At 42.3% G+C, this 24,772-nt stretch overlaps 1 protein-coding gene across 1 annotated transcript in view; it reads right to left on the bottom strand.

The window, feature by feature from the left end:
• Positions 1-5,369: 5,369 nt before the first annotated feature.
• LOC139337404 (copine-8-like) overlaps positions 5,370-24,772 on the bottom strand; it is a 69,161-nt gene continuing 49,758 nt past the window's right edge. The window contains exons 7-20 of the mRNA XM_070971949.1: positions 22,653-22,716; positions 21,139-21,242; positions 20,307-20,411; positions 19,946-19,987; positions 18,941-19,016; positions 17,198-17,254; positions 16,358-16,419; positions 16,029-16,075; positions 14,225-14,406; positions 10,499-10,626; positions 8,476-8,578; positions 7,404-7,461; positions 6,619-6,692; positions 5,370-5,717 (exon numbers count right to left, since the gene is read on the bottom strand). Of these exons, the coding sequence (XP_070828050.1) occupies positions 5,505-5,717; positions 6,619-6,692; positions 7,404-7,461; positions 8,476-8,578; positions 10,499-10,626; positions 14,225-14,406; positions 16,029-16,075; positions 16,358-16,419; positions 17,198-17,254; positions 18,941-19,016; positions 19,946-19,987; positions 20,307-20,411; positions 21,139-21,242; positions 22,653-22,716 (1,315 nt within the window). The 3' untranslated portion in view covers positions 5,370-5,504. The remainder of the gene's footprint in view (positions 5,718-6,618; positions 6,693-7,403; positions 7,462-8,475; positions 8,579-10,498; positions 10,627-14,224; positions 14,407-16,028; positions 16,076-16,357; positions 16,420-17,197; positions 17,255-18,940; positions 19,017-19,945; positions 19,988-20,306; positions 20,412-21,138; positions 21,243-22,652; positions 22,717-24,772) is intronic.

The following is a 24,772-nucleotide window of genomic DNA, read 5'->3' as shown; positions in this document are numbered from 1 at the left end:
CGCTGATGAAGAAGAACAGTTGGATTAATGAATTTGGGCATATGAGTTGTTCCAGTTTATGACAGAATACAGACCTGTTGTAGCTTTAAACATGGCTGTGTGTTATCCACATCGCTTCAGCCACTGAGTCTGAGAGGGCAACACTGAGATGAGCCTGATGAGTGGCCGTGCATGAACGTACCAAAAAGAAAAAGCAAAGAAAAACAAACCAGAGAGGAAAAATCCATCTTCAAAAGAAACATCTGAAGGCATTGCACAATTCCAAGATTGATCAGTGAGATTTTTAAGGCAAAAAAGTTGTCTGAAATACTCAAAAATAACACGTAAAGATGTTATATTACAATTTTGTTTAAACCCACTGATGCATCTCTGTTAGAAAAAACCTACACATGCAAACTTAATGCATGCTATAAAAAACATCAGAAGAAAACAGGATATTCATCACAGGCATTCAATTAAACCACTTTGTTAATATCATAAGGTACAGTAAACAACTTTCATGTTGTATGTGTGAAGATTACGTGGGTGTTCATATGGCCTGGCATGCTGACATGATCCCGCCTTGGCAGAGTACTGTAACACGGATGCAACGATGAGCGGTGGAGGCAGCGAGGTGTAAGCCTACTTCATTAAAGCTTGTACGTCCACCGGCAGCTCAGGGCCTCTTTCCACCTTTAAGTCTTCTGCACAATAAATGCTTTTGATTGTCACTCCTACACTGCCGCAGCCTCAGAGGAACAGTGATTTCACACATTGCACACGTGACAAACACATCGGCAGATGTTAAGACTTCCAACTCCACTAGGGTCCAAAGCAAACACCATCCATTTCCTCTTCCTGAGGGCAAATCCGTGCATGCTAAAGAAAGGATCTTCATGCTGTCACGTCTATATTGTGCATCATACAATAATGTGGTATCCTGCCAAGTAGCTTTTGTGACGTAGTGTTTGTTACACCCCTTCCCAGAGCAGCAATTGTCCAATCATGGTTTAGCAACTGCAGCTTGGCACATCAGGACTGTTAAGCTTTGGATTTCTGCACATGCTGAAGTGGTGTGCAAGTTGCAAGAGCGATAGCCTGCATGTGAAGAGGCTTTCTGAGCCTTTCCGAAACCACAAACAAGAGCAAAGTGTAAGAAAGGTGTAAACGTTTATCGGAGCTGCAATCTTTAGCTGCACCAGCAAGCAACTGGCTAGTAACTGGCAGCAGTAACGACTCAGTACTTATATGGTCTACAAGTGCATTGATTTATGGGATTATAAGTTACTATCAGATTTGGAGAAGTTCACACTTGAGAAACTGCCACCAACCTCACCCAAGACAACGACACACCTGCAGATACACCAGTTAGCTTTTAGGATTGCAACAAAATTAACGGTTTGATCCTCCATTTTTCTTGCATTTACTAGCTCTGCACTGCAAGACAAGACGAATCTTCAACCGGTGAGGATGCTAACTTTTTGTCTGGGACCCGTTAGCTTGGAGTCTTTTAGCATTATATCATGGATGTGCATATTTAAGACCCCGTTTACAATATTTCAAAACAAGTAAGCTGGAATCATGAAAAGGTTGTGCCAAAATCAGAGGCGACTCTTGGAGCTGATGTTAGCTTAATTAGCTAGCTACAGCTTCTAATGTCTGCTAGCGACGGCCGTCACTGGCAAAATTGATGATTTAATTTGATGAACATCTGGATCCAGATGCAGATTTAAATGTTCAAACAAGATGTGTATTACAACAATTGAAAATGTGTAGAATAAGCAAAGATCTTTGAGAAGATCTTTGCTCACCAACTGCTTTTTAGTTTCTATAATATAACCCATACAGAGTTGGCCTGATGCTCTTGACACTGAAGATTAAATATGTAATTTAGGCATTTCCATATGAGCTTGACATCATGGATGATCCTGGACCTAAAACTGTAATTACATGACGGAAAAGGTGGAGAAACGCAGCCTGTAAAGGTGCTGGTGCTGATACTGAGATAAACATCAAGTCTCTGAAACCACTGTTTCTCTGAGAAAACAAGCAAGAAATCTTAACTCCACCCTCACCTTGTTATGTAAGTGTCATGCATGTTTCCTACACAAGTACATGTACTGGATGTACAGTATATATGAGAGTGTGGGTGTGAGATGAAGTTGACATCGTGTCGTGATAAATAAATGAAAGGCCCCGCCTTGTGTTTCAGGAGGAGAGTCACAGAGTACCGGCAGTTCGCTGCAAGTCAACTCTCCACCAAACATACATACAGTATATACAGAATAAATAGAGATATACAAAAGACTGTTCCTGCCTGATCTCATCTGGTTCAGTCTGGTGCTGCTCCAGTCCAACACCAGACTTGAGACCTTGAGTGCTACATTGTGCAATTTGACGTCCCCGTGATGAAAGGACAATACAGAAGAGTACAAAATCTATCAGACCACCTGTCCCCACACTGAGGGACCCTATTCAGTCAAACTGAATAACCAGCTTTGTTTCAATGAGTCTCAGCCAACAAGGAGATGCTACGCTTAACAATATGTCGAATTTGGCAGAGAAATGTTGCTACGGTGTATACTTGATAAGCAGACCTTCTTCTAAACATCTTGCACACACGAAATATACATTATTATCTAACCATTCGCTTATAAAAAAATACAGGCCTGTCATTCATAATTTAAATATGAATAACTTATGTATAAACATGAATAAGGCCTGTTAGTCATGATTTAAATATGATTACAGGCCTCAGTATAAAATGAATACTTATATCAGCAGTAAAGAAGCAGCATTACACATAATGTATATTGACCAATACACAAAAAAGGCAGAAATTTGTACAGTGTATAAATGTCTAAGAAAATGTTTCACAAGCAGTTTATAGGTAGACGTTCATCAGCTGAGAAGTATATGATGATTTTTGAGGCGTAAGTTTAGAAAAATGTTGTAAACCTTCTCTTACATTGATTCCTTGACTGAATAGGGCCCTAAAAGGACTGATGGGATCTACAGTTTGCAGTATGCAGATACAGAGTAAAATGTATAAACACTGCTCTTCACACATGTACGTTAAGAGTCAAAGGGGCCTCTGGATACAGTGGCTGTAGCTTTTCTGAGTTTGTGCTTAGCTTTGTGTCACACTGTAACGTTTTCAGAAACTTGGCTCGGTTGAAAGTGACAGTGCAATTACCTGTTCTGGGCTCTGAGTATTTACATTAAATTACTCACCACCTGTAAGCTCTGGACGGTTTGGAGATCGCTCCTTTGCAGAGGAGAGCAGCTGTGGTTAGCGTGGATTCACAACAGTTGCGAATCAGACAGCACTGCCATTTTGATTTCCCTTTGTTATTCAATTCAGCGCTTAAAAGCTCAGGACTGCGTGGGTGTGGTTATCTCTCAGGCCAAATAATCAAAACAGCTAAAAGAATTGTGTTCTTGTAGTTCCCTATTGCTCATAGTAAGAGGATGATTGAGAAAATGGGTTTACGGGGACTTTAACTTTTTTAACATCCATCAAAGAAATATGCTGAAAGTCTACTGACAACAATCTGTACAGCAGTGTGGATTTCATATAAAGCCCAGCTCCACATATGTGCAGATATTAAAACTGGAGAAAAAGATACATGGGGTAATTTACAATTCATAAATTCCAACTGAAGTTTGGACAATCAAGTTTATTGTTAAGCCATAAAATATCCTGATCATTGCAAAGAAAATGCATGTGTGTAATTTCCCCCACATTTCCTCTATATTTTGCCAATTAGGTGATTTCTCTGTCTCTGTCATAGTTTTTTTTTGGCTCTGCCTCTTCCTTAATTCCAGTCTGATGGACTAGGTTGTTTTTCCATCTGGGGAAAAGGCCGCCCGTGACCTTCAGACCGGTTTGAATCTCTAAAAAAGGCAGTGAGCTGATGTGGACACAGGGAAGATGCTGCCGGCATCATTGTAAGTGCTGTGAATCTAAGCTGAGAACAGAACTACAAAGCATTCAGAGCCTCCGTTAAAGGCTTCAGAGGGTGAGTTTGATACTGAAAACACTGTTTCTGGTGACTGTTCCTTTAATTCCTAACGATTAGCCACATGCTACTAAACGTCCCGGGCTGCTGATTCTTACTGGTCTTAACTTTTACTGTTACGATGCTGTTGGACAACCCTGAACTTAAAACTGTGCTCACAGCCATTACTGTCTGGAGCTGTACGGGCAGCTGCTAAAAGAAAAGCATATTTGTGTTTTGGTCTGTTGTTTAACTGACTTCTGTGCACATATTCACAGTGTGTTTCTAGCACAGACGTGTAAGTCACCTGATCTGATAGCTACCAAAGTGCTATAATTGTCAACCTACGGTTTGGCAAATATTTCATGAATCCTTTGTGAGAAAAGTAAAACTGTGAACTCTACAGACTTACCGAAAATCACTGACACGCCAACACTTTGTTATTTAAACATCTTTTTTGGCAATACCGAACAAAGTGAGAGGTAGAGAGACGTAAAACAAACAGAAAAATGCCTCAATGTTACTCAATGAAAGTAATGAAATGTCACACACAGTCCGGTCCGGTAGTGAGATGTGTGTTTTTGACTTCTGGGCTTGGAGATACACATTTCCAGAACCCACGGTGGACACAGCGCCTGTGAGTGTTATCTGACAAAAGAGTAAGGCGGGTTCGAGTCCCTGCTGCATTTCATTTGACCGGACTCCCAAGGAGCGCAGCTTCCTTTGAGTCAAGGCGGGCGGACAGAGCAGACGGTGGAGGAGCGCGGGAAGATTTCGGGTGTGTGACGGGTGTGCTCTTAATGGAACATGGCAGTGGTGGTGGTGGTGGTGGGGAGGGGGTTTGTGTCGGAGGGACAAAGCCCTGAGTGCAAGACCACAGTGCATGCTCCATGCTAGCACATGCTCCATTTATCAAAAAAAAAAAAAAAAAAAACCACGCTTGGTACTGAAGAAGGTGGCACCAGGGCCCAAATGTTTTTGTACAAAGTCACAACCTCCAGTTTCTGCAGCCGAAAAATAGGAATCTGAAAGGTTTTCACATTGATCGGTATAAATTTCCTCCTGAAAAAGATCTCCACGCCAGTCCTCAATTTTGTAAACATTTCCTGTAAATATTGAGAGTCAAGATTTTGTGATAGAGGAAGTGGAAATAGAGATAGCAAACAGATGAACAGTGTTTCAAAAAGGGCCTCCAGGTCGGACCCTTTCAGTCTGACAGCTGTGAGCGGTCAATTTCTGCCTCGCTCGCTCTTCCTGGTGTAGGCCGGCAGTCTTGGACCCCCACTGCAACCCTTCAAGCCTCCACCTTCACACACTGAGAAAAAGTCCCTTCTTCTAAAAGGTGGAAGCGTCCCACTCGGGGTTGCCTGCGTCACACTCATGGCCAAACGTTCTTGGAAATGCAACATGAGAGAGCGCCGTGTGCTCAAAAGCTTCCAGTGAAGAGCAGGAAGAAGAAGAAGCAGAGAAAAGAGAGGAGAGACCAGCAGAGTCGGCCGGCTGGCGTCTGTGCAACCTCGGCCTTTAGATTCGGCTTACCCGTCTGGTGAGGAGGGGGTGGATGGCCGGTGGTGGACAGGGGGTATAAGGAGGTGGCAAGGGGCCTGGTTTGATCCCCCGGGTCCTCATGTAGGACAGGAACTGGTCTGGGATTTCAGCCAGCACTTCCTTAGCCAGGCGAGCCATGCTGAGGATGTGGTTTCCCCGCCGGTCAATGTAGTCTCTGAAAGGAACGAACTGTGGAGAAGAGAGGAGACAAGGAGAGGAGAGGAATCAGTGAGAGGAAAGGAGAGGAGAGGAAACAAGGGGGGGAGTGGAGAAGGAAAGAAAGAGGGAGAGAAAAGGAAAGCAAATGAGCGGAGGAGAAGAATCAATGAGAGGAGATGAGGAGAGCAGAGCAGAGGAAACAAGGAGAGAAAAGGAAAGGAGGCAAGAAGAGGAGAAGAATCAGTTAGAGGAGATGAGGAGAGCAGAGAAGAAGAAAGAAGGAGGTGAGTGGAGAAGAGATAAAAAGGAGAGAAAAGGAAAGGAAATGAGGGGAGGAGAAGAATCAATGAGAGGAGATGAGGAGAGCAGAGAAGAAGAAACGAGAGAAAAGGAAAGGAAATGAGGGAAGGAGAAGAATCAATGAGAGGAGATGATGAGAGCACAGAAGAGGAAACAAGAGACAACAAGAGAGACAAAATGAAAGGAAATGAGAAGAGAAGAGAAGAGAAGAGAAGAGAAGAGAAGAGAAGAGAAGAGAAGAGAAGAGAAGAGAAGAGAAGAAACAAGGAGAGAAAAGGAAAGGAACAAAGAGAGGAGAAGAATCAATTAGAGGAGATAAAGGAGAGCAGAGAAGAAAAAACAAGGAGAGGAGAGGATATAAGATGAGAGGAGAGGAGAGGAGAGAGGAGACGTTAGATGAAATATTAGGTAAGAGAAAGAAAAGTGCAGGATGAAAAGGACACAGAGGAAAAGGTGAATACAGTTTAGAGGAGGCAGACAGTGGAAGGAGACAGAAAAATGGTAGACTGAGAATCGGAGCACAGCAGAGGGTCAAGCACCGTGACCTTTCCCCCTTAATCATAAATCCAACATTCCTTTGAGGACACTCCGCTGAGCGAACACACTCACGGCCAGTCAGCCATGTTCGTACCTGAACGATGTCCCTCTCAGCATATCGTCCTTGGGATGAGATCCTCTCCTCGTCCCCGTCCAGCTCGATCATTTCTGAGGAGGGAAGCACATCGGTCAGGCCCTGTCAGGAGACGCCATACACCATGTCAAAGCTACGGCGAGCCGACATGACGCATGGTTTGTGTGTTTTTATCTGCTGAAGCTGTTAGCGTGCCGATGGGTGTCGGTATGCCAAACATGGCATGAGTGCAGACTTCGCGTCGCTGCGCGTGAAGCCAGCTGCAAACAACCGAGCGCATGGAGGAAACGTGCTGGAATATGTGCGAGCACAGCCAGCAATGTGCACCACAGGGACATCATGCAACCGTGCACACTGACTCCATGAGCGTGGTAATCAGACTCCCGCAGACTTTGCAGGCTAACTGCTGATCGTGAGAGAGCTTGTTTTCACTGCTGCGCGGATTGTAAACATGAAAACACAGGAGAGGTGAGAACCGAGGCCATCGTCCATTAAAAGGAAAAGCACCACCTCTGGCCTGACAAATGAGATTTTTCACATCCACTTAAACTCAGATTCAATGGTGGAGGAGGTGGAGGATTAAGGGGAAGGAGAACGAAGGAGAGAGGAAGACAGGAGCCTCACAAGGAAGGGCTGAACCATGTGGGAGGCAAGATAGGAAGGAGAATGAAGCGGAAGGATTACCGCATGCAAATAAACACACGCACACAAAAGCATACACACACACACACACACAGACACACAGACACACACACACACACACGCGTGATCTTCACACTGCTTACCGTCAAACTCCGCTGGTCCAACCCCGACTATTATAATTGACATAGGCAGAGACGCGGCCTGGAAAAGGTGGAAGGAGACAGAATAGGCAAATCAAAGGCAGAGAAGAAGCTGCGTTGGGCCTTTTCACCATCCTGCTATCTGAAACGCTGCAGACTGTCAGTGAAACAACCCCCTGAATTACTAAATGTAAGCTAACAGTCTACAGAACAGAAGCTCAATAGCAAAATTCAATGCCATTGTTCAGACAGGCGCGGCTCAGCCAATCCCATCTGCCCTCTGCAGCCCGTTTCATCACAGCCAGTTCTGGATTCTTCTAATTTCATGCATCTACAACTTTGTCTAAATCTCCCAAAGCTTGACAGCTTAAAAATGAGTCCATTTACATCTCCCCCTGCCCTGAGCTGCAGCTGAACCCCTGCCCGGCATCGCAATATTGTTTATTAAATCTCTGCCGAGTGGGACAGCATAGTACAGTTCAAGTGATGAATGATGAATGAAGGTTTTTCAGGGTTTCATAACTTCCTGCGGTTATTAGATGGACGCCCAAATTGCTTGAGATATGAGGGGCATGGATCCTCCACGGGCTAGTAAATAATTACTTGAAATTTTACTTTATAATAACATTACATCACATGGGGGCGTGGGGGGAGGAGAGGCAGGGCGGTGAGCGCGGACGACTGAGGATCCAAACGTTTGAAAAAAACACATCAAGTCTGATTAGAGAGCAGCATTATTAGAGCCGTGGAGGTGGAAGGGGGGCGGTGATCTGCCGACCCCACCTCCTCCCGCCTGAGTGAAGAGTGAAAGAAAGAGAACTGCTTCTCATGCTCTCCCTTTCATTATTGTTTATTGGTTCATTAGGATCTCCATCAGCGGCTTAATCACAGCTGAATGTCTCGGGGTCCTCACATGTCTTACAGTCAATTATCTAAATGAGTCTGAGCGTGTAGTACATGAACCGCTGCTGTTCACAGTAATGTGAATTATCTTTGTTAAACCATTGTTTGTGTACTCCATGATAAAGTTTGAACAATAAAACACAGTTCATAGAGTGTAAATCTGGTACTGTACATTGACGATGGACTCCTTGGTCTGCGCCATGTCTGTGATCACGCCGTCAGAGATGATGAGCAGGATGAAGTACTGCGAGCCGTCTGTCACTGCTGACGCATACCTGACACGGTGAGAGATGGAGAGAGAGAGGCAGACAGACAAGGTCACCATCATGGAGCACTTTTAACAGAGACCCTGAGTTTAAAGGCTCTCCAGGAGGATTTAACAAAACAATGCTGTTGAGTTACATTAAGGGAAGCGCAGGATTCAGTGTTTCCAGAGCTCGACTCATATCAGGGACAAGAAGTTTCCATCTGCCTCACTCAAGTCCACCAACTTGAACTTCCTGGAGAACTCAGCTCTGTCTCAAAGTACATCTGGTCCTGCTGCAATTACCTTATTACATAATATCCAATATCAGGCTATTACCCCCCAGCGATCACTAAAAACAATCTTATTTCATCGAGGTCAAATGATCCAATCACAGTGTGAGCATCAGTGCTAATAATGTTTGTCATGTAAAATGAAAAATGTTTGTTTTTCTTGTTATTGATTGTTAAAATGAGAAGGTTTTAGGTTTTAATAATCACTATGGGTTCAAAACTGTCTCATCCGATATCTATCAAAAGCTCTTGTAGTCAGCTGTGAACTGCTTTGTCCGGTCTGGAGGTCACATGGCTCAGGTCTATTTGAAGCCTTCATTCATCATACATGTTTGAGTCTTTCTGTAATGTTGTCATCCTCATCCCAGCCTCAGCCCATACTGTCATTTTACTGCATGGTCTATTCTGAGCACCAGACATCTACTGCATGTCTGTCCATCCTGTGAGAGGGATTCCTCCTGAGGTTTCTCCCTTTATTTTCTCCATCAAAGATTTATTTGGAGAGTTTTTCCGGATTCGAATGGAGGGTCCAATGAGACGGGGCCTGGAGGGTGTTATGTGTAAAGCACAAGACTGTAAAGCCAACCAAATTACAATAACGCCATACAGAATATACAGGAAGCTATTAAATCTCATGAAGAATACTGACACAGCGTGCATCCATGACATTTATTCCACAAGGGGAAACAATCTATCTCTGCAAATAGCACGGCTTCTGCTTTTAATGGACTTATACTGATACACCTCTGAGTCACGTCTGAATTAACACCTGGAGCAGTTTTTTCTCTTACATAAACCAGGCTGAAACGCTTGAAGTGATGTCACAGGACCATATTTTGAGAGTATAGGTTAACAACAGCCTCACATACAAACAGTCAGACAATTTAGACTTTGACGTGGCTCGGTGTCACTCTTTCTTTAACCATGCCTTCCTGGGCTTTAGTCACAAGTGAGCGCTGAACAATGGAGCTATTCTCAGGCCGAGTGGGCGGACAGCAGAGAGAGAGGGGGAGATGGGATTTGAAAGCCGATGATGAAAGGTGGGAAAAGTGCTTGTTACAGTCAGTGTTGAGGAGTATCATGAGACAAGATCTGGCAATAGGGAACGTCAGGTGGAAGCCAGAAAATACTGTACTACAACACAACACGTTATTCTTTATCAGTGGTTGTTTGCGTAAATGGGACAAGAGCTGCTGACAGTTTCTGGTTGACGTGTTTATTATTAAGCTTTTTGCATGTATAATTTATTACTGCAATTTCGTTACTGACATTCACAGCAGTGTTTCTTCCACTGTGCATGGAGATTTTCAGCCTTTCTAATTTTCTTGTAGCTTTGTCCTGCACCTGAAGGCATCCCATCAGTCATCGTGCAGACTGGCTGCCGGTTCATGGTTGTGTCCAAACCACCAGGCAAGTACTGATCCCTCTTACTGCAGGTGACAGAGCTATTACACATTCATGTTCATCTCCTCCCTTTGCTTCACAGATCACTGCACAGCAGCCAACACACATGGCTGGAAACTGACTGAAGCCATTTGATCTTAAAGGAATTCCTCCAGCAGAACTGTAGATTTCGTGGTGGCATTGTGCTCCATGACATTTGTACGTATGTTCGCCTACATGTTTCACATCCCCGGCTGTGATTACAGTGGACCTACCTGGCCACATGGTTAATAACAGGGGAGAAGTGGGTGGGTCCGTAGAGACGCACAGATTTGAGACTCTGGTAATAGGCCTCCATCACCCCCTCGATACCGCTGCAGTAAGGGTTCTGTGGATTACCATTCTGCACACAACAGAAAGACAAAAGCATTGATCAGCGTGCTGGAAAATGACTGAAATGTCTGTAAAATTGCTGTTAGATCATCTGGTGAACAACTCAAAAGGAGCAATGGGAGCTTTAACGTCCAGCTGTAAAGATTAGGAGACTTTCAACTGTCTGGACTTTTTGAAAAATGCTTGTGGGCAGCTTGTGGCTTTAATTAGATTTGTGTTGGAGAAGAAGGGGAGATACCTAAACGGCGTCATAACTTCCTCTCTTTATGAGCTGGCTCTCACGGTAGCTTGGGTATAACCATGCCAGTGAGCCAACACTATACTGCATCTGACGTGCGGGTCGGCTTCCTGGTAGGAGTACTGTAATATATTCATTCAAGACTGAAACCAATAAATATTTAAAAAATAAATAAAAAGAATATAATTTCAGAAATTCTGCAACTGGGATTGATCATTCAGTTATATATAATAAAGAAATGAAGATATTTCTCAAAAGGCACAAAGGCAGGAAGTTTTTAGTATCCCATAAAGTGATTTAAATTAATGATGGCCATCATTTTTCTACTGCATTAATGAGTAAAGTTTAAAGGGGGGTGTGCATGTTTGTATTAGATGTCTCTTAACAGCTGCTGCAACATAATTCAAATGGCTGCACACACACATACAAAAAAAGCCTTTTTTAACCTCACTTTGTCACATTATTCCAAGCTGAAGATGCAGGCGGTGAGTTCTTCTTCTCGTGCATTGAGGCAACATAAAAGACAACGATCCCGCTCTGTTGTCTACGAGTCTGACTGTGCCTTTATGTCATTTCAGGAACTCTAAGAAAAAGCAGACTTCAGGTGCTCACTGCAGCACCAGATTAGTTTACACCGCCATTGATTTCCTGTCAGCCAGCTAATAATTTGAAAAATGCGCTAAAGATATTCAAGGACAATTAGAATAAAATGCTTACATTACGTCTCTGTGGTGCAGTGGAGACCCACACACACTTGAACACTATGCATCAAAGTTAAATTGCATTGAACATAGTTTCTTTTGAGTGAAAAGCTAAAAGGATTAATAAAAATGGCGCCACCCTGAAGGAGAAAACAAATATAACATATTTGTGGATTTTATATCCCTTTATGGGAAAAAGGCTGGGTTGGAATTACATTTTATTTTCAAAACAGGCATGTTTTGGCTGCAAATTTCCTAATAACAGGATTGCATGCATACTTGGAGACAGTGAAAATGGCCACTCTGGGGCCAAAACATCAAAAATGCTCCAATCTTTTCAAAAATTATTACCTAATGTAAGAGGCACTAGGGGGTGCAGGTCCTTGAGGATGTAAAATCCAATCTTATAATAAACATGTGCTACATTTTTTAGGAAAGTGTCAACAGCTTAATTCCTGCAGCATTTCAGTAAAGAAAATCCTGAGGCAAGAAATCTTACATTTTTAACTGCGCATGAGGAGGCAGAAGAGAGAGAGAGAGAGAGAGAGAGAGAGAGAGAGAGAGAGAGAGAGAGAGAGAGAGAGAGAGAGAGAGAGAGAGGTTTGTTCGCAGCAGAGTTCCAAGAAGACAAAGCATGACGGTAATATGTCTGAGAAAGGCTTTATCTAAGAGAAGCTGCTCCACACGCTTCTTAAGTAAATTCTCATTTTAAGACCTTGAACCAGAGTTGCTGCAGTGTTTCTGTACCTCTGCAACCCTTTGAGAAATATTAAAATTAATGTGTGGCTGACTGGGTTTAAGATATCCAAAGAAATTCACAAACAATGCATTATTTAAGCTACCCATATGTCTGCTGCTTTCTAATTATCTCAGTATGAAACCATCTTGATGAACTCTGCTTGGTTGCCCACAAGTGCTAACAGTGCACATGAGACTCCTTTGCTTTGTAAATGGAGCTTGCATGATTATGTCGGATTCAGTGGTGGCTTTCTCCCACTGCGGCTGCACAGCTGCAGCACTCTAAGAGCCGACTGAGTTAAATCCTTAATGGTTAGATTAATGCATATGTGCCTTGTCTGAAGGTTTGGTGCCTCTGGGGAGGCTGTTACCCAACACTGAGCAGCTGTAATGGCAGTAAACGCCTCTGGAGCAACATCTGGAAGTGACAGTAGACCAGAGAGAGGATTATGGGCAGCCAAGGAGTGGTCAGGACGTCTAGAGCCCCGGAGCGCTTGACATTGGCAGAGTGGTATGGATGGACGGATGTCTGAATGCCGACAGTGTTGAATGGAGAGCACGGATAATCCAGGTTATTTACACATCCTTGTGTGTGCATCATTTCCATCCGTTAGATTATGAATATAACTGCTGTACTTATGTAGAATTTCTTCTTTGTTACTTAAGAGTAGGACTTAGCAGACTGGCAGTATGCAGAAAAAACTTTGTCTTATTTACAGTCAGAAAACCACCAGCTCATTAGACTTCCAGCACCACAGGCTGGTTGGCTGAACTTGTTCATGTTTTTGGACAGTTCACCACCCACCAATACACTGTGGCCTGTTCTCTGTGTATGACAATGCCTGGATTTATGCTGTGTCTTGAGTTTACTTTTACAGAGTTTCTTTTTTTTTTTTTACTTAGTTTTTGTATAACTTTATGTTTATATCTTGCTCAGGCAAAGCTGTCTTTGTCTGACTGTGACAGACAAGCTCCTCCGGCTGGCATGAAGGCCATTAAAAGATTTATTGTCAGTGCCAAATATTCAGCAGCAGTTTGAGAACAGGCCAATTTTTTTATACTGCCAGTCTTAATCTTTGTGCTCAAAATTAGCACCACATTTCACATCAGCCCTGCTGCCTCATGTCACATGGGAAAACTTTATTTCTAAAGATTTTGTCTACTGAGACAATACCTTAACAACTGTTGGATGGATTGCAATGAAACTTTATGTGTCCCATAGAAGAAATCCAAATAACTTCCTGATGTTTCATTTAGCGCCAGTCAAATAACTCCACATCTACTGAATGCAAAATTCTGGACAGACATTAATAGTTCCTAGATAATGTATTCTTCTGACTCCTTTTGATTGGTCCAATACTTTTATTTATGACCAAATATCTGAAAAAACAAATGACATTCATTCAACAGCCTCACCTGGGCTTTGTGTACAGTGCTAACTAGCAAATGTTAGCATACTAACATACTAAACTAAAACGGTGACCATGGCGAACCTGCTAAACATCAGCATGTTATGACATTTTGAATATGTTAGCGTGCTGACGTAAGCATTAGCTCAAAACAAAGCTATGAGCATGCACAGGCTTGCAGAGCTGCTAGCGTGGCTGTAGATTCACGTTTCATTGTTCCACACATTTTGAAAGGTTTTAGCATTGTTAGCACTGGAAGAACAGCGCCACCATGCTGCTTTGTGCTGTAAAGCAATAGATTTGTAAGCTGTAAATAACCTGGTGGAGGCCATGTCAATGTAAATGAACAAGCAGATGTTTGTATGTATGTATGTAGGTTTTATGTGGAGAAATGGAAGCACAGATAAATTCAACTGTTCACACAGTATTATGTATGTTTAGATGGACAAATGTATAAAGACAAGTGCATGGCTGGACGTTTGCTTGATGCAAATGATGGGAAAAAGAAGTCAGTCTCCTCACCAGGGCAAACTCATGCGAGACCCGTCCGTCTGGGGGAAGCTTAGCACCAAAGCCCAGTGCAGGAAACATCTTGTCACTGTCATAGTCCTGGATGATCTCTCCGACAGCCCGCAGCGCCATGGCATAGTCATTCAGCTGGTATGGGCTCATGTAATGGAGCGAGGTGGGCTGCGACGGGTTGCCTGGGACCCGAATGGTTCAACACAGTAAAACACACATCAGCATCAAACTGTAATTATGCCTGCTCCCCCTGGGCTGTGAGTCATATTAAAATAAAAGGGAGGCGAGTGGGTGGAAGGGGGTTAAAACGCAGACTGGAGTTTTAGTTACACAAACATTTCTCCAAGGCACAGCTGCACTGGAGGCAGAAATAATCTCACTGGTTGCCTCAAATCTGAGTGGCTAGTGTGAGGAACCACAATATTTCAGCACTGCTGAGTAACATGAAGCAGTTGCAATTTAGCAACCATGCTAATAAAGTGATGAGCGAGAGAGATCTGCTGAGCCTCCAAGATCTTCTCTCTCATGGTCACAAATGAATGAACTCAGTAAATATGTAATTACTCCAAAATAATGCAGAGCTGTCTAATTAAAACTTTTGGATTTGCAAAAAAAAGCCCTCCATAAATGCAAGAAGCTGCTCCTGATGAATAAAATAAAAAGAATAATTAAAAGGGTGAGAAGAAGCTTCAGTTTGTCTCAGAGAAATGAAAACAGATGAAGATGAATACATGAAAGTAAATCCAAAGCTGTAACCACACTGTTTAGTTTGCCTCTGTTGCTTTTAGCCCCAACTCCATCAGTTCTTTCTTAAGATGTGAACCTTAAAAAAGCCTCAGAAATATGTAGTTCCATTTTTAAAAAGTCTCAATAATTCCCTGAAACAGCAGGGTGCTTTAGTTTTTAGAGAGTGTGTTTGTTAGGAACTAGTTTTGGCTCTATGATGTTTGTTTTAAGGTCTTTTTGGACAACAATGGAGCTTTGCGGCACAGAGGAAAAAGATGCATCAGGCTTTGGATACGCAGACAATACTTGAAGTTTTCAGAACACCTTGTCTTTTAATGTGCAGTACATTTTAATGGGCTGCTTTGTGCATTATCATAACAGAGATGAGGCCGTTGCTGTAGTTTCTGTTATGATATGAGAAACTTGGGCACAAAGAAAAACTTCAGCGTTGCCAACAAAAAACAGAAATAATGACATTACATGCATAATATGACTATTATTGTCAAAGATCAGGATCTGAAGGCAGTAAAGAAAGCCCTTATTTCTCCTGTGATATAATGATATCTCCATAATCGTGTTACATATATTAACTTACTGAATCATCTCTTACCAAAATGAGAACATCACTCATGTGTGACAAAGTCTTCAGTGCAGAATTGCTCCTTTTGTTTGTTTGTTTGTCATTAAACTGCTGTCACTGACAGATGTGCGGCCGTGTATCTGTGGGGCTTCATAAACACTGACTACAAGGTGAATTGGAAATGTAATTTAAAAAATATGGGTGTGATGACTTTGCATCTATACTGAGGCACAAACTGTAGCTCCACATCAAACTGAGCTCAGATGTTCAAGTAAGAGATAATGTTCAAACTGGCCAACTTTCAGCTGCTTTGCCTTCATGAGGGTTAAGTGTCAAATAAGTAAAAGTAAATGAAGAATAAGTAAATTAAAATGGACTTATAAGCAATCACTTATGAGTTCACATCAAATAAAGATCTGAGCGTTAACCACCAGCGTTTTATCTGTCCGACACACTTAACGGATCTCACTGATAAGAGCGAAGCTTTAAAACACTTACCATTTGATGCTGTGAAATCAATTGCCACTGTGAAATTAATCTGAGTCCTACAAGAGAGAATAAATCACATCAGGAGTAACGTGGAATCATCAATCATGCTAGATTATACCACAGCATGTTTCAAAGCACGCAGCGGCGAGAAATTAAGCGGCGGGTTATCAGCAGCTGTTTGTCTCAATGTTGGAGCTAAGAGATAAGTGTGACTCGGTAATGCTCTCAGCAGACTCTACACTGCATCGCAACTGCAGGTGACTCTGGGTTTAATGATGAGACTAATGCTGGTTCTTAATCTCTGCAGAATCATGCGCCGCCATTTGCTGGGAACTTACCCGCCTCGGATGTAGTCCAGGAAGGAGAGCTCGGTGTCCACCAGGCAGGACAGGAGGGTGACCTGACAGCCAGAAAATGATGGGAATCAGACAAGAATCATGTTCACAGCACGGACAGAGTCTGATAATGATTCTCAGATTAAACCAATGAGGATACGTTTCTAATTCTGTGACGATAAAAACAGATTCATTCCTGTCAGACACAAATTTGTTCAGAGCACAAACTTGCTGTTGGCTCCTTGTTGCCTTGAAGTACAGTGCACACAGCCCCCCACAGAATGACTGACCCAGAGACCAATCAGTACTACCCGGCCCTGGGCTTTCTATATGTCCACTATATGCCGAAACTTTTTCTTTGGAAAATGCACCATGGGAGCACATTATTGAAACTATTTAAACTAAAAAAATAAAGGTATTAGTCATACTTTTTGACGCAAATGCAAGACAACACCACAAGCAAGTAATCAGTGATCAAAAAGCAGCTCACACGTGTTGAACCTGAAGCTTCCAGCTGCTGTATCAGCGCAGCGGGAGTCCAGCTTTAAATGAAGGCTGTGATTTTTCACTTCCAAACTGTACAGTATGGATGTATGTGTGGCACCAAATATGACTTTGCCATTAAGATTTACAGTCACGGGAAGATGTCGACAAGCAGACAAGTCTAAATAAAGCAGTTGAATGTGACACTGCAGCGATTCAGCTAGAAAACCTGAAAGCACATATTGTGAACATAATGTGTTGGAAGAGGCTGAGAAAATTTAAGGTTCCTGTTTTACCGACACTGTCTTCACCTGTGCTTCAGACATCGCTGTCTGAAAGTTTCACAAACTGTTGACTCACCGTTCCTGAGTTTTGGTACTTTTTCTTCTTCTTCCCTTTTTTCTTTGGATTCAGCACCTGTGGAAAAACATGAGCTTTAATCCACTTAATTGTGTCTCAGTGAGCACAGGCTGATACAATAGGGACAGATCCTGACTCACGTCTTCATCTTCGTTCAATTCATTTAGACTCTATTCAGCAAAATAAAATAAAAAAAGCTTTTTTAATACATTTGACAACGCAGCATTTTTATCACCACATTCCATTCAGTTTATTTAGGGAATTAGTTCCTCTGTTCACATTATTATCACTAACCATGGCTTCCAACCGAGCTTTATTGAAACCATTAGAAAGCTCAAACGGCTCAGAAAATGCTGACATCCCTTCATTTTCCCACATTATGAGAACAGACTTTTATTTTTTATAATGTCAGTCCTGGTAAGGAGATATTTACAGATATGTCAACCAATTACAGTCAGACCTCACATGTAAGCTTCACCTGTTTGTCTACAATCTGTACCTCAGATTTTTCAGCATTTTTGCCAAAAAAAGAGGAGAATAATCAAAAAAGCGGTTTGAGGGAGTCTGGAAACACAGAAAGGCCCAGGCGACATGGGTCTGACGGGCTGTCATCAGATGTGACGCCACCTGCCCGCCTGCAGTGAGTGATTCAGGTGGTGCTTCATGAGCACCTCTGCTGAATCTTGACCTTCAAGGTTTTATTTATTTTTGCTCACTTGCAGCTGGTGTAGAAGCTAACGGAGCGGTCAGTGAAGTCAGCATTCAAAGCAAGAGACGGTCTCTTGAGGAACGGGCGAGCTAACAGCAAATATTGCACAGCATCTTAACTAATTACTAGAGTCAGGGTATGTGTGCTGACATATTCCACCATGTGGAATGACTTGAATCAAAATACAGACCAGAAAGGAAGGATTTTTTTGTCGACCCTCCCATACAATAAAAATGCTGAATAAGTATGAAGTGGTGATGCATTCCCAATGGGGTTCAAATTGGATAGAAGCAGCTGTCCTTGTGGAAGTTTCTCTAAAATGTCGACTCTAAATGAATTTAAAATCAAGTGGAGCATTGATTTTGTGTCTGAGTATGCGTGTGTGTACATTTTAACTGACAAGAGCAAGGCCATGTGCTGTAAATTAACACGGAGATCTGTACAAGCAAAGGATCAGTCCTCTGCCAAGGTCTGATGTATGCATTTAGTCTTCCTCAGTCTTTAATGCTGCCTGTGATGCACCTCCAAGGTCAAGAAACACAAGGTGAACTGGAGACACAAGGATGGCGAAGGACGAGGACGATGTTATACACTGTACTGTGTGGGCAGCCAAAAGTTCACACCTGTTCAACTTTGAACTCAAGCTGCACTGATCTTTGTGAGAACAGCCTTTTGCTGTATGGTACCATTTGTGCTGCATTTAAAATGTATTTTGCTTATTTTATTAATTTAACTTAATAATATGTGTTTTTTTCATTTCTCTATGAGAACACTGTGGGGATGTGCCGTCCTTATGGGGACAAAACACAAGTTCATGCAATATAAACTGTTAAATTTTAGGTTGGAGATGGGTTGAGCTCAAGGTTGGGTTAGGCTGAGGTTAAGGTGAGGGTAAGGGTTAGGTTTGGGTTAGGGTTGGGGTTAAGCAAGCAGCGGCTGTGGTTTTAGTCAGGGTAAGTCTACAGGAAATGAGTGTCTATGTAATGTCCCCAGAAGTGATGGGACCACAGCTGTGTGTGTGTGAAGAGCATCACCTCGTAGATGTGGAACTGTGACTGGCTTCTGGACATTTCTCTGTAGCTGGTGCTGAACTCGCCAATAAAGTCGTGGCTGTAAAGACAAACACACGGTCACAACTGAAAACACCCACCGCAGTGAAGCAGTGTCAGAAGAAACAGCTCAGACTCCACAATAAAGGGGACTTTCAGCCTCAACAGATTCAACAGATTTGAGTCATTTGGCTGTAATGTATTCAGATTGTAAAAAGAATCACTAACAACCTCCCTGGTAACCGGAGGTGTGGGCGTAGCAGCTGATTTCATAATTTCCTGGAGATAAACAGTAGGAATCAGGGTCAGAAATGCATGAGCTCAGGGCAAAACGCCTTTGAAATGCAAAAAAAAAAAGCCCTATGAAATGATCAATGAGAAGCAAACCATGTGCATGAATCCTGAGAATTCCCTTGCTTCAGAAGATAAACACCATCTTTACCCCCCAACAGACTCTGTGAAGTCAAGAGACCATTCAAGCAGCATTAATAGTTAATGTATATTTAAAGCAGCAGGGAGCGTTGCTGTCGAACGTGAGGCTCTGTGATGATATTCACGCGCAGTATCTGCTCTGACAGCAAAAAACAAGAGGGTGCATGAGGACAAACATTTTGGAGTGTGATCTGTGACTAATATCCCAAATGACCTCACCCACTTTGCACACATGTTCCTGTATTTTCACTTTTTTAGAAGCAAAAAATGTCAGTGCCGTCAGGTGAAAACTGTCGTTGTATCTTAGAATGGCTTGTAGGACTCATGCAGAAATAAATACATAACAGAGCCAGCGCGGTGCACTGTATGGCTCACGGTTAGAGACCAGATTTACTCTGCCCCTGGGCCTTGATGCAAATGTATGTGGGGTTCCTCTCACAGCTGGATGCCAATAAAATGATAACACTGTATAGAGGGATGGAGCATCATAACATTGACTGGAGTGTTGGCGTGACAGCCTCAGCTTGAGCACAAAAGAAAAGAGCATTGTTGCCTCACCCTCCATCTCTGTCCCAGTCGTACACCTCCACCTTAATGCTCCTGTAGGGAAAGAGAAGAGGGACGAGGGCAGGAGAGCGGAATCCCATTAAAAAACCAATTAGCACCACTGATTTACAGTCTTTCTGCTGATAAAGCCAGCAACTGGTCCCTGGAAGGCCGGGGTCCTGAGTGGACGAGAGGACGTAACACAGAGAGGGGGGTTAAAGAGCAGGTTTCTGAAGGTCGTTATCAGCATACCGGTGTAAAATTAAATACAATTCATCTGAATCTGAATTCGAATCACACAGTGCTGGTTGTGTGTTTTTCACTTTGTACTAGTGTGTCAGTGAATTGTTTCTGTTGGAGGGTTCGTCTGTACCTGTCGTAGTCTCCGTTACACAGCGCCCTGACAGGAATTTTAAAAGCCTGCCACACCGGATCCAAAGTGTTCTTCACCACCTCTGTTTTGTGGCAGATGGTGTACCTGTGAGACATACGAAAGATGTGAACACATCTCAAATCTACTTTAAAGTCCAGCTGAGCTGTTCATTTTTGGTCGAACTATGTATGTTTATCATCAAAACTGTGTTGCTAACGAGAAATAAGTTCAGAGTTCATAAAGCAGCAAACTGCTTTATGCGAGATTTGTAATCTTAAGTGTATTTCATTTAGGATGATCTTTGGCTGAAATAACCAATTCCTGTTCTTTTTTCTTTGTCTGGCTCTTTGTAGCCACGGCGCGCTGCTGTTACACCCCGCGGTCGAACATTTAGGCTTCAACAGTAAATACCCAGCTGCACAAAAAGAGGACGTGTGTCTTAACTAAGACACTGAAGTCGACTTGAATAAAAGCATCTGCGGGGCAAAAGAAACTGCGACCTCCACACACGGTTTTCACTTTACTTCAGCTCATCCATCCTTTCTCCCTTTACTTCCCTCTTGTCAACTCCGTCCTATTATTATATTACTGCATACAGTAAGTCAAATATAAAGCACCAAGAGTTACGTAACCTCACACAGGCAGTTTAGACCTTATATCCTTGTATAGGAGCTTTTTGGAGCATGAAAAATCACACTTGAGAGTCTATATGCATTTCAGGCATCTTCACGTACTGTGAATGTGTGCTCTTGTGCATGCAACATGGATAGATGCTTTTGTTAATTCAACAAATTGATGTCCACAAATACCAGGAAGCCACTTGTCAACTTACGAGCCGTCTTCGTTACTGCGGTAGAAGACAAGGAAGGGATCTGATTTTCCAAAGAAGTCCTTCTTATCCAGCTTGTTGCCACAGAACTGCAGCATCACCGATTCCTGGAAGGCAAAAATGGAAGCGAAATATAGACTTCACACAGCTTCAGGTCTTAAAGAAATGGCACGCAGACGCAATTTTGAGAATAATTCAGATTTTACAAGCCGATCTGCTTTCTGTATTCTCACTAAAATGTCAGACTGTCGTACTTTCAATATTACTTCTATTTGTAGAAATGTTGGTATTCTCACCCGCTGAGTTCTGGGAGCTGACAGAAAACAGACTGCAGGATTAAGTGTTGTCATTAAGTTGATTTAAGCACACAGAGAAATGTATGTGGTCATGCATCTACAGTGCGTCGATGGAAAACAAACGAGCAGAAAAGCTAAACTTTGCCAACTTCTCTGACGGCTGCAACACATTCTGGCATTTTGTACATGACCAGAAGAGAAATGTGTGTCTCTTTTCAGCGTCTTAACTTGGTGCACAGTGACAGATCAGAGCACCACATTTTCACCGCTTGATGTTTTGACCTCATTTCACTGCAGCTTCACCAGAAACATCTTGTTGTGAAGTGATGCGTCTACAGGTGGCAAAAGCATAAGCAAACCACAAAACGGGCCCAGGATGGCGAGGTACTTTGCTAGAAATAGCTGCTCTATTTATTTCTGTCCAAATGTTTGAGTTGATGTTTTGCTTTCCCTTTGAAATGAAGGGACTCAAATAGACCGAGACACCGTCTGGCTCATTACAGTCCAACTGAAGCCCTGACAACAGTGTCAAACAGTGGAGCCCACGGACAGAAAAACCAGACCTCCTTTGTGCAAACGTTACTACACATCTGTTACAGCGAACATTACTTGTTCTGTGTTTGATGCTTGCAGCAGTATGGTGATTTTTTTAGAAACTACGCTTTAAGATAATACACTTTGTTCTGTAATTGAAGCCACATTGCTGGTGTTTAACAAATAAAGTCTTTGGAACAGTCTTAAAGTAACACAGTGTCAGGAAAGCATTAAGACAACACATCTGGACAGTATGCACGTGTACACTTTATTTGCCAGTTTATTAGGTACACCTGGCTTGCTCTAATGCAGTCTAATAGAACAGTCCTGCAATAAATCCTTCCTCCATGAAGGTCATAATGTTGAGGTGTTGTTGAATTCTATGTGCATTGGAGGCAGTGAAGTTACACTGAGAGGTGTTCCTAATATTCTGTCCACCCTCGTTGATATAAATGGCTGAAGGAAGGATTTATTGCAGGGCTGATGTATCCATCTGGACTGCATTAGTTTTGCATTGGTGAGCCTCATAAACTGTAGCAGTCGTGTGTTTAATTAGACAGTTTAATGATATTTATGGAAAAAATATATTATCATTATCATTGTTACTATTATTATACCAGAGGGGTCACACTCATCTCTCAGGAAAGAGAACCAGAACCTCATCAGGGGAACCAAGCGGACCCTCACCCTGCAGTTGGTCAGCTCTTCTGCTCTCACGATGATGGTGCCACATTTCTTTCCAGGGATCCCACTAGAAAAAATAAAAAAAACTATTCCCATTAATATAACATGCGAGCAGCCTTGTGTGACACGTTGGACAATGAGTTTGAACCCGCAGAGTTACGGGAAAAATCTCATTCTGAAAATGAAAAACTTTGCTCTTGTCACAACTATGTGCACAATAAAACCCTGTTTACTAATACTCAGTGCTCCATGTAAACTGGATTGAGCCATTTAACTACTTAAAGAATATTTAAACACTTTCAAAGCTTCTTTCTTTTGTTAACAGTACATACTAGCTTCTGTTTACACTGTATACTGTGTGTCAGACTTACATGAATTCTACTGTACATACTCCACAATGGTTTGTATCATTCAAACAACTCTTTGTACAGTTTATACACACATCATGACTTCTTGATGTTTACGTCTTCTTTTATGAAATCAGCCTTCTTTAACTAATGTAACTTGTCGGTTTGGTCGACATAAATGCATGTAGGCAGCAGGCTAATCCAATAAAGGCATATAATAATGATGAAATAATAATGGTGCCCGCAGGCTTATTGCTGCTGGACCGCCCCATTAACACAGATGCATGCCTGCCTTCACGTTGCGTTTGAATGGTTAAACAAATATGCACTGAAGCAGAAATATTTGCTGGATAAAAAAAAACATGTTGTGGATTTCAGAAATAACTACAGCCATGTATTATTTTTTTCAATAAATGTTGGCTTTTGGACTTTACAACACTGTGGCGTTGTTGGACACCGAGTAGCATGAGCTGGAAACAGTCCAACCAGCCACAACTCTCTTCCACAAATGGCATAATCTAATAATATCAGCGTACCCTAATGTTTATCTGTAACTGTGCATGAATACTGGGTTTGAACAGAATGAATAGACTTGAAAAAAAAAGCAAAGCTGCTTGAATGAATGTTGGTGATGCTGATTCAGAATTCGACTGCCAACACTGTGAATGAAAATACTGAACTTTTCGGCACAGCCCTTGATTTTACTCTATCCAGTTAAAGCACCTGTGTTTGTCTCTTTTTCTTTATATCAACAGTAAACAGTGAAGCTCTATGCAAATGGAGGATTATTCTGTGGTTAAAAGCTCAAATCTGCATCAGCAGAGACCCCACAGACCCCGAATCAAACTCCTCTCCTTCACAGTCTCGCTCACATTCATCGCCTGATTGTCTAAATGAATATTAATGAGTGCTGAATGAAAACCTTCAAAAAAAAATAACATCAGAGTAATGTAACCGCATCCAGTGACATTTCAGCTGCAATGTTTGTTTACATCCCGAGCTGACGAAGCGTAACATTCAGCCATTAAAGCCAAGGGAGGCTGACCACTAAAAATAGACCCAATGAATGCCACGGACCCCGGGCCTGACTCGGAACGGGGAAGGGGAGAGATTATTTCATTTGGCTGAGAGCTGTCCAGTAACGGCAGAGAGACTCCACAGGAACACGTGTGGAGAAACTGATGGCAATTAATGTCTATTTTTGCTTTTTCTAATAACAGTCTTTCCATGTCTTAACCCCAGCATGATGTGCAAATACTGCAGAAACAGATCATTTAAGAAATGGAAGTTGCAAATGAAAAACGCTAAAAGGCTGTCAGTGTCAAAAATAATTCTGGGTTTTGCAGAATCATCAATCTTTTGTCAGGCCGTAAGGTTGAAATAGACAATCTTAGCATACATAAGGTACAATTTCTGTTCAAATATGGATGATAGTTCATGAGAAAATAACAAAAATGCTGTGTCACAATGGTGAGAAAACCATTTAAAAAGTCCTAAATTTGAGCAGGATAAGGATCCTGGGCAGCCTGATACTTTGGTTAGTGTGGCATAGGGCTGGGCAATATGGCTGAAAACTCTATTGCGATATAAGTGTTTTATATTGGTCGATATCGATAATTATTGATATTTTTATGACCTATTTAAAATAAGGACCGGGAGAAAAATACATTCAATTTAAACTTTTTATTTTAAATGTAACCGTCCTCTGATTATAATCCCCTCAGCTATCAAGGCAGAAAGGAAAGGAACCATGAAAACACAACCATGGAAAACACT

The sequence above is a fragment of the Chaetodon trifascialis genome, chromosome 10 (genome assembly GCF_039877785.1).
Source record: "Chaetodon trifascialis isolate fChaTrf1 chromosome 10, fChaTrf1.hap1, whole genome shotgun sequence".
Taxonomy (NCBI): domain Eukaryota; kingdom Metazoa; phylum Chordata; class Actinopteri; order Chaetodontiformes; family Chaetodontidae; genus Chaetodon; species Chaetodon trifascialis.
This window is presented reverse-complemented; position numbering and strand designations above follow the sequence as displayed.